Raw genomic sequence first — 12,810 nt, 5'->3', positions numbered from 1 at the left:
ACCTGTCAACCAATGATAGTACCCTTATGTGGACACATGAAAAACAAGCACCTTTATACTTCAACTTAATTAGAACATGGGAAGAGTAATATTATATATGTTAACCCCAACTCACTCATCCATACTTGCTCTACTTTCATTCCCCACCCACCATGGAGGCTAGTACTAGACTATTTGCAGGGTCTCATAACAGCAATGAGCTTGTGGTGATCCAAGGAAATGATGAGGTACACCATAGAGAAATGAGGAAGATGTGTCTTTCGTATTGAATTTTGAGACATTTTCTATATGCTTGAATGATATATTATTAAATTTTTGCAGCCTAAGCAAGTGAAAAACTTAGATGGACAGCTTTGTGAGATATGTGGTGATTCTGTGGGACTTACTGTGGACGGAGACTTGTTTGTAGCTTGTGAAGAGTGTGGCTTCCCGGTATGCAGGCCGTGCTATGAGTATGAAAGAAGGGAAGGGACTCAAGGTTGCCCTCAGTGCCATACAAGATACAAGCGAATCAAAGGTAATTAGAATTCATTCAATCAATCAATCAAGCATGAATAAATGAATATTTTTTATTTTTGTAATTTCTGGGTTGAGTGTTATTTCTTGCTGTGCAAAGGAAGCCCAAGAGTGTCTGGAGATGAAGATGAAGATGATGTGGATGATATTGAACAGGAATTTAAAATGGAAGAAGAAAAGTACAAGCTCAAGCAAGAAGAGATGCTGCAAGGGAAGATGAAACATGGAGATGATGATGAGAATGCTAAACCATTACTGGTAGGTTCAGCAAAGGCCAATCTATGCCTTATAGAAGGAAACAAAATTCTGCAAGCATTTAATTATCCAGTTAATTTAATTCATTCGTTTAATCCTTTCTACAATATTATATATTATTTATATGTAACATGCAGGTGAATGGGGAGCTGCCCATATCTTCTTACAGCATTGTAGAACCTGGTAATTTTTTCCTTTAGTTTGTGAAGTTATGAATATATTTATGAGGAAAGTGGAATTTTCTTCTTGCTACAATAACAAAAGAGAAAAGGGAACACGTGCTTATTATAATTATCACTTTTTAATGAAGCAGGTGGTGAAAAATTGGATGACAAGGAGAAAACAGATGACTGGAAGTTGAATCAAGGCAACCTATGGCCTGAAACTGCTGCCCCAGTTGATCCTGAAAAGAACATGTATGCACCATCACACCCTTCCCAACTTAGAAACCTTGTAATACTATTTTAACAACCATGTGTCCTGAACTCAAGAAAAATCCTAAACTAATTGATGCTTTGTATCTTGTCATATTACAATGCTGCAGGAATGATGAAACAAGACAGCCACTCTCAAGGAAAGTAGCAATACCTTCAGGCAGACTCAGTCCCTATAGAATGATGGTGGTGACTCGGCTCCTCCTTCTACTACTCTTCATTCAGTATAGAATATTCCACCCAGTGCCCGATGCAATTGGACTCTGGTTAATTTCTGTAGTATGTGAAATCTGGCTTACATTGTCATGGATAGTTGATCAGCTTCCCAAATGGTTTCCCATTGACCGCGAGACATACCTTGATCGCCTTTCAATCAGGTGACCTAAATTTCTCTACTGAGATCCAAATGGAGCTAACTTTCATTTTTCAAGAGCAAGAGTTGACACCAAGTAAAAAAGTAATAAAAATAACATAGGCTATTAAAACAATTGAGTCACTGACAACACATTATACAATGTTCATGTCTTAATATTTTTCTTTAATTCACTTCCACTGATAAATTCTAAGGTCTAAAGTAAATAACAGAATGGTGTTGATATGGTTGATTCTGCATCTGCTTCTGTAAGATCTGAAGTCTGAATTTGTAAGCTAAATGTCTATAACTTGTATGCAGGTTTGAACCGGAGAACAAGCCGAATATGCTATCTCCTGTTGATATCTTTGTCACAACTGTAGATCCAATAAAGGAACCTCCTCTAGTTACAGCCAATACTGTTCTTTCAATCTTGGCCTTGGATTATCCTGCTCACAAAATCTCATGCTACGTTTCTGATGATGGAGCTTCCATGCTCACCTTTGAAGCTCTTCAGGAAACTGCTGAATTTGCTCGAAAGTGGGTACCTTTTTGCAAAAAATTCTCTGCAGAACCTCGAGCACCAGAGAGGTACTTCTCACAGAAGATAGATTTTCTGAAGGATACGCTTCAGTCCACTTATGTAAAAGAACGCCGTACTATGAAGGTAAGAAGTAACCCTATTCAATGCCCCAATTTTTTTAAGAATATTATGCTTCAGCAGTTGTGAAGAACCAAGTTTCATTGCTTCATGGTACTTACTTGGCAGAGAGAATATGAAGAATTTAAGGTGAGGATAAATGCACTTGTAGCAAAATCCTTGAGAGTTCCCCCAGAAGGTTGGACTCTGAAAGACGAGACACCATGGCCAGGAAACAATACAAAAGATCATCCAAGCATGATACAAATCCTTCTTGGTCATAGTGAAGGCCATGAAGGTAATGAGCTTCCATGTCTTATCTACATTTCTCGAGAGAAAAGGCCAGCATTTCAGCATCATAGCAAAGCTGGTGCAATGAACGCCTTGGTAAACATTCCCAAAACCTTCTCGTCCTATCTTTCAGATTATATTTTTCTCATTCTCATGAAGCTGAAGTAAGATTTTCTTCAACCTGAATTTCCAGCTTCGTGTATCAGCAGTGCTAAGCAATGCTCCTTTTGTGCTCAACTTGGATTGCAATCATTATGTGAATAACAGCAAAGTCGTGCGAGAAGCTATGTGTTTCTTTATGGACATACAATTTGGGAATAGCATTGGCTTTGTCCAGTTTCCACTAAGATTTGACAGCCTTGATAGGAATGATCGTTATGCCAACAAAAACACTGTTTTATTTGATGTAAGTGCAACCATTTTAGCACTAAATTTTCTCTTTGATCTTGTTTTTTAAAATTCATTTGAATGGAAATTTGATAAGGTACCCCCCCCCCTTCTCTGTTCTTTTTTCTGCAGATTAACTTGAGGTGCCAAGATGGACTTCAGGGACCTGCTTATATTGGCTCAGCATGTATCTTCAGAAGGAAAGCTTTAAATGGCTTTGATCCTCCAAAGGCTTCAAAACGCCAACGAGAAGTACAAGTGCACTCAAAACAGGATGAAAGTGGAGAGGATGGAAGCATAAAAGGTGAGCAAAATCCTCCATGATTTTACATAAATGCAAAAACAAATTTCTTTTCCCTTTCCATGTCTACAACTTCTGTTCTTTTTTCAGAAGCAACAGATGAAGACAAGCAGCTATTGAAGTCACATATGAATGTTGAAAATAAATTTGGGAACTCTACACTTTTTATGAATTCTTCATTAACAGAAGAAGGTGGTGTTGATCCATCTTCAAGTCAGGAAGCTCTGCTTAAAGAAGCCATTCATGTCTTGAGTTGTAGATATGAAGATAGAACTCTCTGGGGATATGAGGTATGGTAGAAAAGATAAAACTTGATCATTTTTTTTTTGTTCTTTCTATCAAGTTCTTTGATTGAACAATCACATGTGGACACTTTATTCACCATTAGAAAAAACCAGTTTTTCTCCGTGTCCTTCCATATACAACTGAAACATGCTTGATCACATATTCACATTTGCCATTCACAGGTAGGTTTGAGCTATGGATCTATAGCAGCAGATGTTCTTACAAGTTTGAAGCTGCATTCTCGTGGCTGGAGATCTGTATACTGCATGCCAAAGAGAGCAGCATTCAGAGGCACAGCTCCTATCAACCTTACCGAACGACTTAATCAGGTGCTCAGATGGGCAGTGGGATCACTTGAGATCCTATTCAGCCGCCATTGCCCGATATGGTATGGCTTCAAGGAAGGAAGACTCAAGGGGCTCCAGAGGATTGCCTATATTAACAGCACTGTCTACCCCTTCAGCTCAATACCCCTCCTAATATATTGTCTCATTCCTGCCATTTGCTTGCTCACTGATAAATTCATCACACCATCGGTAAAAAATTCCCTTCTAATAATTTATATTTATCATTGTTAATTTGGGCTTAGATTCTGTTAGGCCTACTGGTAGTTATCTTTTTAATATGGATCAAACACATTTAATATGGATATGGCTTTATCAAAAAGGAAGGTGTTATACCATTAGATAATCTAATCATAACCTCTAACATGAGTGTCAGATACATTTAAAATGATCATGCTGGATTAAATGAATATTAATGCATGTTGCAAGGGTTGAATATCACGCATGTAAAATGAGTAAACATTAGACTGCATTCCCTAAAGATAATCTAGTTTCTTTGATGGTTTTGCAATGAATTTTTCTTGAGGTCTTTCAAAATGCTTCTCAAGTTCTTGTTATCAGTGATAAAAAAGTGCTAGCTATCAGATACGACTTGGCGGAAACATAGGCCTTTTAAGATTACTCTAGACACATGCAAAATTTATTTAAGCCGTTTCCTGAGGTCTTTGTAAATTCTTCTCAAGTTCTTGTTTCACTACTGATGAAGCCATTTCTCATTGTTTCACTGTCCAGGTAGACACTTTTGCAAGTATGATCATCATTTCCCTGTTCATCTCAATCTTTGGATCTGCTATTCTTGAGTTGAGATGGAGTGGAGTTAGCCTAGAGGAGTGGTGGAGAAGTCAGCAATTCTGGGTCATTGGCAGTGTGTCTGCACACCTCTTTGCCGTTGCACAAGCCCTTATGGGAGGCCTGGCTAAAAAAGTCAACAAAAACTTCAGTGTTGTATCCAAGGCCCCGGATGATGAAGAGTTTCATGAACTCTACACCATAAGATGGACAGCACTGCTAGTACCTCCAACCACAATCATAATAATCAACCTCATTGGTGTTGTAGCTGGTTTCACAGATGCCATAAACAGTGGTGCACATTCTTATGGAGCACTGCTTGGGAAGCTCTTCTTTTCTTTATGGGTTATTGCTCATCTCTATCCCTTCCTTAAAGGTTTGATGGGTAGGCAGAACAGGACACCTACTCTTATTGTCATATGGTCTGTGCTTTTGGCTTCTATCTTCTCATTGGTTTGGGTAAGGCTTGACCCTTTTGTGTTGAAAACAAAGGGGCCTGATGTAAAGCAATGTGGAATCAGTTGCTGAATCCATTTTTACCAAAAATAATGTGAGAGTGAATTGTGAAACAACGTGCAACATGTCATTTTATTTTTCTATTTTGATTTTCAATAAGGGAAAGGAGATAGCGGAGAGCATTGTACTTAATTTTTGTAAGTAGGAATAAAGTGTTCTTGTGATTTTTTTTGGCTGCAAATGAGGTTGTGATCATCACTTAATTTATGCAACTGAAGATTCAAAATAGTACTTACAGTTATTATACTGATTGAAACCTGAGAAAGAGATACATACTCAATCTTCCAGGTGAGGGAAAATAATAACAAAAAAGAAAATATGAAGAACACTTGATAACTGAATAGAAGATGAAACATGGTGGTGACTTCTTGCTTACAGTCCAAAATAAAATTCACACCGATTCCTTAAATGCCTTGCTAGAAAGTTCAGATGCAACATGGGACCAGGATATGGTGACATGTCTTAAAAGCTATAGGACAAAATGCAGTTATAACTTCTAATGCAACACAAAATTAGTGCTGTGAAATAACAAAAGCTTGCTGATATATACAGAGTATCTAGCATACTTTTAATTAATTTCACCCAATAAAATTAGAATGTACTTGGTAAAACGTTCAATCACTTTGTTTTTTCTCTTTTTGGTCATTTTAAATTTTAATTTAATTATAATGTACTAAAGTGTAATGGTGAAACTTACTTAAATGTGTGTGGAATTTATTTAAACTGATGGCGTATAGTTATTAAACTCGTAAAATTTTATATAATAAATGTCTGCTAATTTTCAAATTGCTTTATGAAAATTGTAATATTTTGTTATGTGTTTTAGTAGATGATGCAGAATCTCTCTTAAAATCACACAATATATTCAAAATTGTTAATCATATTTTTGAGAATGAGTGGTTTGGTTCTCCCATGGGTTTCGTGATTGGAACATTGTTGCTGACTAACTTGCCGATTATAGAGCACACTAAATGATATTATTATTGAGACCACTTGCAATAAGACAGCCAGTAGAATTAGCATATAATGACCTCACCCATGCTGAGAAACTTCTGCCATAAAATCACAATGTTGTTGGTAGATATGACAAAAAAAGCAGAGAGTAAATTTGGATGGGTGTCAATTTTTGCTCCATTCCTTTTCATTTTCATTTTCTTTTCCTGTGCTTGATACAAATTACAAGTGGAAGCCTCCGGCCTCTAGTGTAGGGAAAATGAAGAAAAAAAAATATGGGGTAACAAAATAATATCAATTTCAGCATATTTAACAGGAAAAATACCTATTCTAAAATTTACAATGGTAAAGAACCTGAAAAATATTAGACACTGATACTATGGCTGAAGCCGCGAGAGAAAAGTTATCACTTGTTAGCTTGGCAGCAGGTCAGGCTCATGTGTGTTTAAGTTGAAATTGACTAGTTGATTATCCCCAAAACTTGCTTGATTTGAATTAGATGCGTCTGTAGGCTACTTTCCTCTACCTGCTTTTGCCAAAACTAGTTAGAAACTAACACAGATGAAACATTGCATTCAATCTATGCATCAATTGAAGAAAAATGTAAGAAACAAGGGAGTGCACAGGAAGATAATTGACAAATGCATATCAACTATATTTCAAGCACCATAAATGGGAATGAGGAAAAAAAAGGTAATCTAGTTAAAGCCCTTCATAATATAAGAAACAATGAAAAATAATAACCACAGAAAAATGAGAAGATAGATTCAAGCCAGGCTACCAAATCCAATTCAATAAAACCATGCCCCATGCATGATCATTTTCATTCTCATTCGTCAACTCTGGCTAAATAAAGAAGCATAAAACCTCATAAATACATCATAAGTGGGAAATTTTAACTGAAGATCAAGAAAGTAGCTCTTTTATTATCTCAAGGTATACTGTTATTTAAACATGAACAGATCTGCATCATTTATAGTACATTTTAGACTGGATAATCTCAAGGTATGCTGTTAATTAAACAGACGGGCATGCATTTAGGTTGAAGTCATATAACATTTGTGCAAACAAGGATATATATAATATCTAAAATTTATAACCCACCAATTATTGATCAAAGTCTTATTTGAAAAATAAATAAGTTATAAATGACGATGTCTAATAACACCAGTAAACCTTACACTTAATAAGTTCTTTATGAATTTCAGAAATTCTATTTATATCCTAGGAATTTTTTTGCAACAATCGTCGGACAAAAATATTCTGACCCTCAGAAGCATATTTACATAATGACATGCTCAAGTTTCAGCAACAAAATCATTTTAAGATACAACTTTTTTGTCTAATACGCTGATTATCAGTCCTTCAACTGAAAATAGGACATGTTTACTTCTGTGAAGAATGAGGGATCACAAGCAAACTCCATAACCTGAATTCTCACAATTGCTAGAATGCGCAGCTAACACCATGAAAGAAAGACAGACCAAACAGAAAGGAACTAATATATTTCAATCATTACCATAGTAAGGTACTGACACTAAGTTAAATTACAATTGAAAATATGACCCTGGTGATCTTTCTAGAGTATATTAGTGTGATTCCTGAATCCAGCATGACTTTTAAGTGTAAGCTTGAGATATTTTACGTGTATAATTGATTCTTAAATCATATATCATGACTCTCACCTGCAAAGCAGCTACTGAAGCCAGTAGCATTTCACATTCATCAAGTATGGATTTTTCCTTTGTTGCTACAACAGCAACTCCAGAAATTAAATCATTCATGCCCTCCACCTATCACAGACACAAAAATAACATGATATAAGCACCAAGAGTAGACTATGTGATCTAACAAAGATATAAAAAATTAGACTAGCAGGCCCCTAACCAAGGAATCCAAAAAATTAATTTTAAAATTTGGATATCAAAGGTAAAGATGAACATGCAACCAGTGAAGACAACAGGTTGGATTGCAAATGCACTGGCTTACAAAATGACAGGAAAGACGTGCTAGGGAGTTGGTCCAAATCATTATAACCTTAATTTATTATATTTATCCTCATCGATTGTAGTAAATACTATACAAATTCTGTAGAAAAATTCTATTTACCTGTGAGAATAAAGAGCGAATTGCAGACCCCATTGCTTGCATGACATCAACAGCTTGACAGATAGCAACCTTCAAATGCTCAATATCTACCTGTAAAAGTGAAAACATAGTAATAAAGTAGGTGCTTCTCCGGTTATCAAATAAAAGGACAGCTGGCCAGTGACCACTATACATACCATTGCTCCTCTAGTTACAGGAAGACGAAGGGTGCTCGCCTCCAAATCTTCCACAGCACCGGATAGAGCGTCAACATGATCTGTCTCAAGCGTAGCCCATTCATCAAGGTAGGCCATCTGCTTTTTTCATTGCAAAAGGCCCCCATTTAAAATATGTATCACTAGGAGTTAAAATTTAAAACAGCTGAAGAAGGAAAGAAAAAGCAGCACACATTTATATAGCAAGGGAAGTTAGAAGCTTAATTCACACAATACCAGTATCTAGATCAAAATGTTGCCCTCCTCTAGAACTCTATCAAATGTTACCCTTCAAAAACTTTAACCTTGAACAGAATCATAAGCACTTGCATTTTTTTAAAGAAATTAATAACTTTAAATAAACTAAAACATGAATAACCTATAATTAGAAACTAAAAGAAAGAAAACTTTTCAATACATGGGGTCAGTCTCTTGCTTTACATATATTTGCATCACTTATAAGTTTACCAATAGCTATCTCAAGTTAAATTATCCTATAAGGAGTAAAAGGGTAAGAAGTGATTTACTAAGAACAATAAAAAAAAACCTGGTATATAAATAATATATTCCAGTAATGAGAAACATTACTTGATCATTCAAAACAGAATTCAGTTTTAGCTCGAGCTTCAGCTGCTGAAGATTGATCTTCTTCCTAGTAACAGACTCCCAGAGGGACAAAGTAGCGATCCATACGTTATATAGAGTTTTCTGCACCATTGAAACAAGTTCTAGTAAAAACCAATTACCCAAGTGATTTGATATCTGTAATCGTTCACATACATTATCGAAGAACTACATGAAAAAGAATTTGACAGGTTGTCAAAGATACTCAGCAATACCTGTACAATTGCATTTTGGATGTAAAGCACAGCCTCAGCTCTCGCATTTGCAAACCTCCATTGCATGAATCTGTTGTAGAGAAGCCGTAATTGGTGAGCGTCTTCTATGAAGGCTGCACCCTTTTTTCCTTTTCTAAAATCAGCAATAAAGCTGAGCACTGAAACTGAATCGTTGGATTGAATGGATGAACTGGTAGGCCTAATCCGAGATGGACTAACCCCTCCTCTAGAAGGAGGAGTTGATGGCCTTGACCTAGATGGACTGACACCTCTTGAACTAGAAGTAGATTGCACTGAGATTCTACTGGGTGAGGGCAGACGTGATCCTGGAGCTGACAAAGACTGAGATCTGACCCCAGCAATCGATAGTCCTGCTCTATCTGTGTGAGGTGTAGAAGATCTGTGAGGTCTTAAATCATGTAGCGAACAGTCATCAACTGATTTCACCTCGCTTCCTGTTCTGCCACTTGCAACAAGAGATAACAGTCTTACACTATCACTAGAAGCCCTTTGCAAGGGTTTACTTGCTTCTTCTGATAAAGATAATCTTCTCAGTGAAGAAAAACCAGTTCCAGAAGCTGGAGTCTTCAACATTCTAGCATCTCCAAAATCAACACTTCTGTTTAATGCACTAGAAGACACCTTCCCACCTATCCTACTCGGCCACCGATGCTGATCTATCAACCGAGAAGGCAAACTATCAACTGGTTTAGAATTCTCAGACTGATCAGAAGCATTCTTCCCTTTAAGAGGACTCCTCTTTCTCTCTGGTGTAGCCTTCCTTATGGTTGATGGAGTCTCACCCTGCCTATGCGCCACATTAGAAGCCGGCCGCAAGGTACGATCGGAAGCACTAGTAACCGGCCTCTCTTTCTTGCTAACAGGTATGGAAATGATATCTGACTGAAAAGAAACACTCAAGCTCCGCATGGTGGAAGGCCATAGGTTATGCCCTTCCGGCAAACGGCTAGCTGCTACCTTCCTAGATGACAACCTCCCATCAATAGCTGAATCATTGACAGGTGTAGACAGTCGTCGTGACGGCGGTGAAGGAGGGGTTGAAGGCCTCTTCCTTTCAGCAGAAAGTGATCTTTTTGGTAACAACTGTAAGGATGCTGCAGGCGTTGCTGTTCTTGTGAGATTAGGTGAAGGACATCTCCTAGAGCCAGATGGTGTGGAGGGTGGAGTAGGTGACTTGTACCGGGAAGTAACTTCCCTCGTCCGAGAACGCCGGGCGGTGGCTGTGGCGGTGGCTGCATTGTTCTTTTCTGCCAGAACCAAGGGTGGTCTTGGAGTCTCCACAGCTTTTAGCCTCCGTGATGATGCTTGCTGTGATTCACATACATCCATCCACCCTATCCCAATTAGACCACATTGATAGAAATTCTCATCAAATCAATCAAAACCAGATTCAGCAGCAACAATCATGTGCCCTGAAATGAACCAAATTGTCCACAAAGGTACACGGTTTGATTAGTCTTTCGCCCCTATACCCAAGTCAGACGAAAGATTTGCACGTCAGTATCGCTGCAGGCCTAGATCCTCTTATGTACAGTTAATCTGCCACAAATGCAAACACACCTTAAAAGTCAGATACAAAAGCAAAAGATGAATCAAACATGTCGAAAAAGGAAAAGGGTGTTACACAAATGAGAAAAAGCGCACATCTTTACAGAGACTCAGATCTATAGAACAACGAATTTGATGATCACACCGAATAAAATCAAGTGGGCAAGTTTTGATTTTTCTCATGAAATGAATCCCAAAACCAACCAGATCAGGACATGGCAACAAGAACAGTTGAAGGGTAACCAACATTTGGCGTGGTGATGGGAGAGAGAAACTCGCTGAAACTGTCACAACGTGGTGCATTTAACGGCGATTTACCATTCGGCGACGGTTATTGTGTAACTGCAACACAAAATGAAGTTTTTGCAGGGGAATGGGGTCCCCTTGGAAATGGAGGGTACTGGGGACTGAACTGAGAGATAATGGTTGGTGCAGGATAAGAGAGAGGAGGTGCGCAGGGTAAGAGAAGTTTCTCCTTTTTTGTTTTCTCTCACGGGTGTGCCATGTTCAGGTGTGCTGTCAATGGGTTCAATCAACAATCACCAAAACTATCTATTGAACTTGCACACAGTACAAATATGAACTACCACATCATTGATAGCACTAATCAATCATGGTATATACTTTTTCTTTTGTTGCATCAAAGATACTCTCACAGTCGGCAGCTATGTCGTCGGCAGTTATGAAACTAAACCCTTAAGACCCTAAGATCACAAGTGGGTAGATCTCTTTTAACAAATTATTCGTACTGTTTAAGAATCGAACTATTGACTAAATGGTTAAGAAGTGCAGTTACGTTATCGTTATGGTATATACTACTAACTTAAACTGTGTTTATTTATGAGTTTCATGTAAACAATGTCTTTAGTTTTGTTTGTATGCTGTGCACATTTATTGTAATTTCCTTAATTTAATCGAAGGTTGGAAATGGAAATCACAGGTGGTCCATCCATGTAACATGGTTAGAAAATACCAATCTAAATTATGGTGCCCACTAGGGTGGGCAACTTTGTTTTTGGTCCACCGGTGGACCATCACTAATCACCATTGGATCTTAGAATATAAGAATATTCTTTAGATGGATGGTCAAGATTTAATTTCTACTAAAAGGGTAGAATTGTAATACCACCATAATCTTCCCCCTTCCCCATCAGACCTAGAACCACCCTCACCTTCAACCTCCACATCCCTGCCGCCGTGGAACCCAGAACCGAACCAACCAAAAACTCTCCATGATATCAGTCCACTTTCTTCCTCTCCTTCTTCATCTTCTAGAATCCACCAGATTGAATGCTTAATATTCATTTATGGAATCATATAGCTTGAACAAGACCCAGAGACCGTGGAAGCTTTGATCAAAGGCTCTGATTCTGTTGATATTTCTTTTAGAACACAAAATGAAAATAAAATTTATTACGAATTTATAAATTCTTTATACATAACAAAACACAAAAATTGCATAATAGAAGAGGGAAATTTTTGAACTATTACATAGAAAAAAAAAAAAACAGAAGCTTGATCTTGATTGAGAATCTCCAGTCTTGCAGTATTGCTCCGATCTGGTTGGGAGATGAGAGGGTTTTAGAAATAGAGTAAAAGAAACAATAGAAAAGAAAAAGGAACAGCAAAAACATACCTCAAATCGATTGCATGTGTGAAAAAATCCTTATTTCCTCCGATCAAGTAGAAAAGGAGCCACCTTTGGTCCGATCTGGTGGAAAAGGAATCACCTTTGCTCCGATTTGGCGAAGTTGATGACAGGAAGTGACGGGGATGCCGGATTTCAAGGAGAAATGTGAGGTTTTTGATGATTTAAGGGAGGTTGAAGGGTTGGAGAGGGCGGAGTGTGGCAGAGGAGGTTGGTGTAGAAAATAGAGAAGAAGAAGAAGAAGAGAGGGGCGGAGGTGGTGGCCGGAGAAGTGCATAAAAGAAAAGAATCGGAGAAGAAAAGGAAGAAAGTGATGGCGGCGGAGAGAGGAGAGCCGCAGAGATGGCCGGAGAAGAGGAAAAAAAAGAAGGTGATGGTGGTGGAGAG

The 12,810-nt window shown here is 37.9% G+C and overlaps 2 protein-coding genes across 2 annotated transcripts; one reads left to right on the top strand and one right to left on the bottom strand.

The window, feature by feature from the left end:
* The first annotated feature begins 86 nt into the window (after window positions 1-86).
* Window positions 87-5,276, top strand: LOC130724588 (cellulose synthase A catalytic subunit 7 [UDP-forming]-like). The gene is made up of 13 exons (XM_057575860.1): window positions 87-227; window positions 322-517; window positions 617-774; window positions 909-954; window positions 1,082-1,187; window positions 1,316-1,582; window positions 1,879-2,224; window positions 2,327-2,584; window positions 2,682-2,894; window positions 3,008-3,179; window positions 3,267-3,466; window positions 3,644-3,997; window positions 4,538-5,276. The coding sequence occupies exons 1-13, from the start codon at window positions 153-155 to the stop codon at window positions 5,120-5,122; spliced, it is 2,976 nt and encodes a 991-aa protein (XP_057431843.1). The 5' UTR covers window positions 87-152; the 3' UTR covers window positions 5,123-5,276.
* A 932-nt stretch (window positions 5,277-6,208) lies between these two features.
* On the bottom strand, window positions 6,209-11,344 carry LOC130724589 (AUGMIN subunit 8-like). The gene is made up of 7 exons (XM_057575861.1): window positions 10,872-11,344; window positions 9,207-10,766; window positions 8,956-9,075; window positions 8,350-8,466; window positions 8,174-8,263; window positions 7,750-7,857; window positions 6,209-6,590 (listed from the first exon to the last, which is right to left on the bottom strand). Exons 2-7 carry the CDS (start codon window positions 10,554-10,556, stop codon window positions 6,525-6,527), a joined length of 1,851 nt encoding a protein of 616 aa, XP_057431844.1. The 5' UTR covers window positions 10,557-10,766; window positions 10,872-11,344; the 3' UTR covers window positions 6,209-6,524.
* Window positions 11,345-12,810: the final 1,466 nt, after the last annotated feature.

This window comes from Lotus japonicus, chromosome 6 (genome assembly GCF_012489685.1).
Source record: "Lotus japonicus ecotype B-129 chromosome 6, LjGifu_v1.2".
Taxonomy (NCBI): Eukaryota; Viridiplantae; Streptophyta; class Magnoliopsida; order Fabales; family Fabaceae; genus Lotus; species Lotus japonicus.
The sequence above is the reverse complement of the archived record's forward strand: the minus strand, read 5'-3'. Positions and strand labels throughout refer to the sequence as shown.

Excerpts from the sequence above, each read along its gene's own strand:
- LOC130724589 (XM_057575861.1), bottom strand. The coding sequence starts at position 10,556 with ATGGATGTATGTGAATCACAGCAAGCATCATCACGGAGGCTAAAAGCT. Across the intron at positions 8,467-8,955 it reads ATTCTGTTTTGAATGATCAA|ATGGCCTACCTTGATGAATG; the intron begins GTAATGTTTCTC and ends TGAAAAAAGCAG. Across the intron at positions 8,264-8,349 it reads CTGTAACTAGAGGAGCAATG|GTAGATATTGAGCATTTGAA; the intron begins GTATGTATAGTG and ends TCACTTTTACAG.
- LOC130724588 (XM_057575860.1), top strand. The coding sequence starts at position 153 with ATGGAGGCTAGTACTAGACTATTTGCAGGGTCTCATAACAGCAATGAG. Across the intron at positions 2,225-2,326 it reads AAGAACGCCGTACTATGAAG|AGAGAATATGAAGAATTTAA; the intron begins GTAAGAAGTAAC and ends CTTACTTGGCAG. Across the intron at positions 2,585-2,681 it reads CTGGTGCAATGAACGCCTTG|CTTCGTGTATCAGCAGTGCT; the intron begins GTAAACATTCCC and ends CTGAATTTCCAG.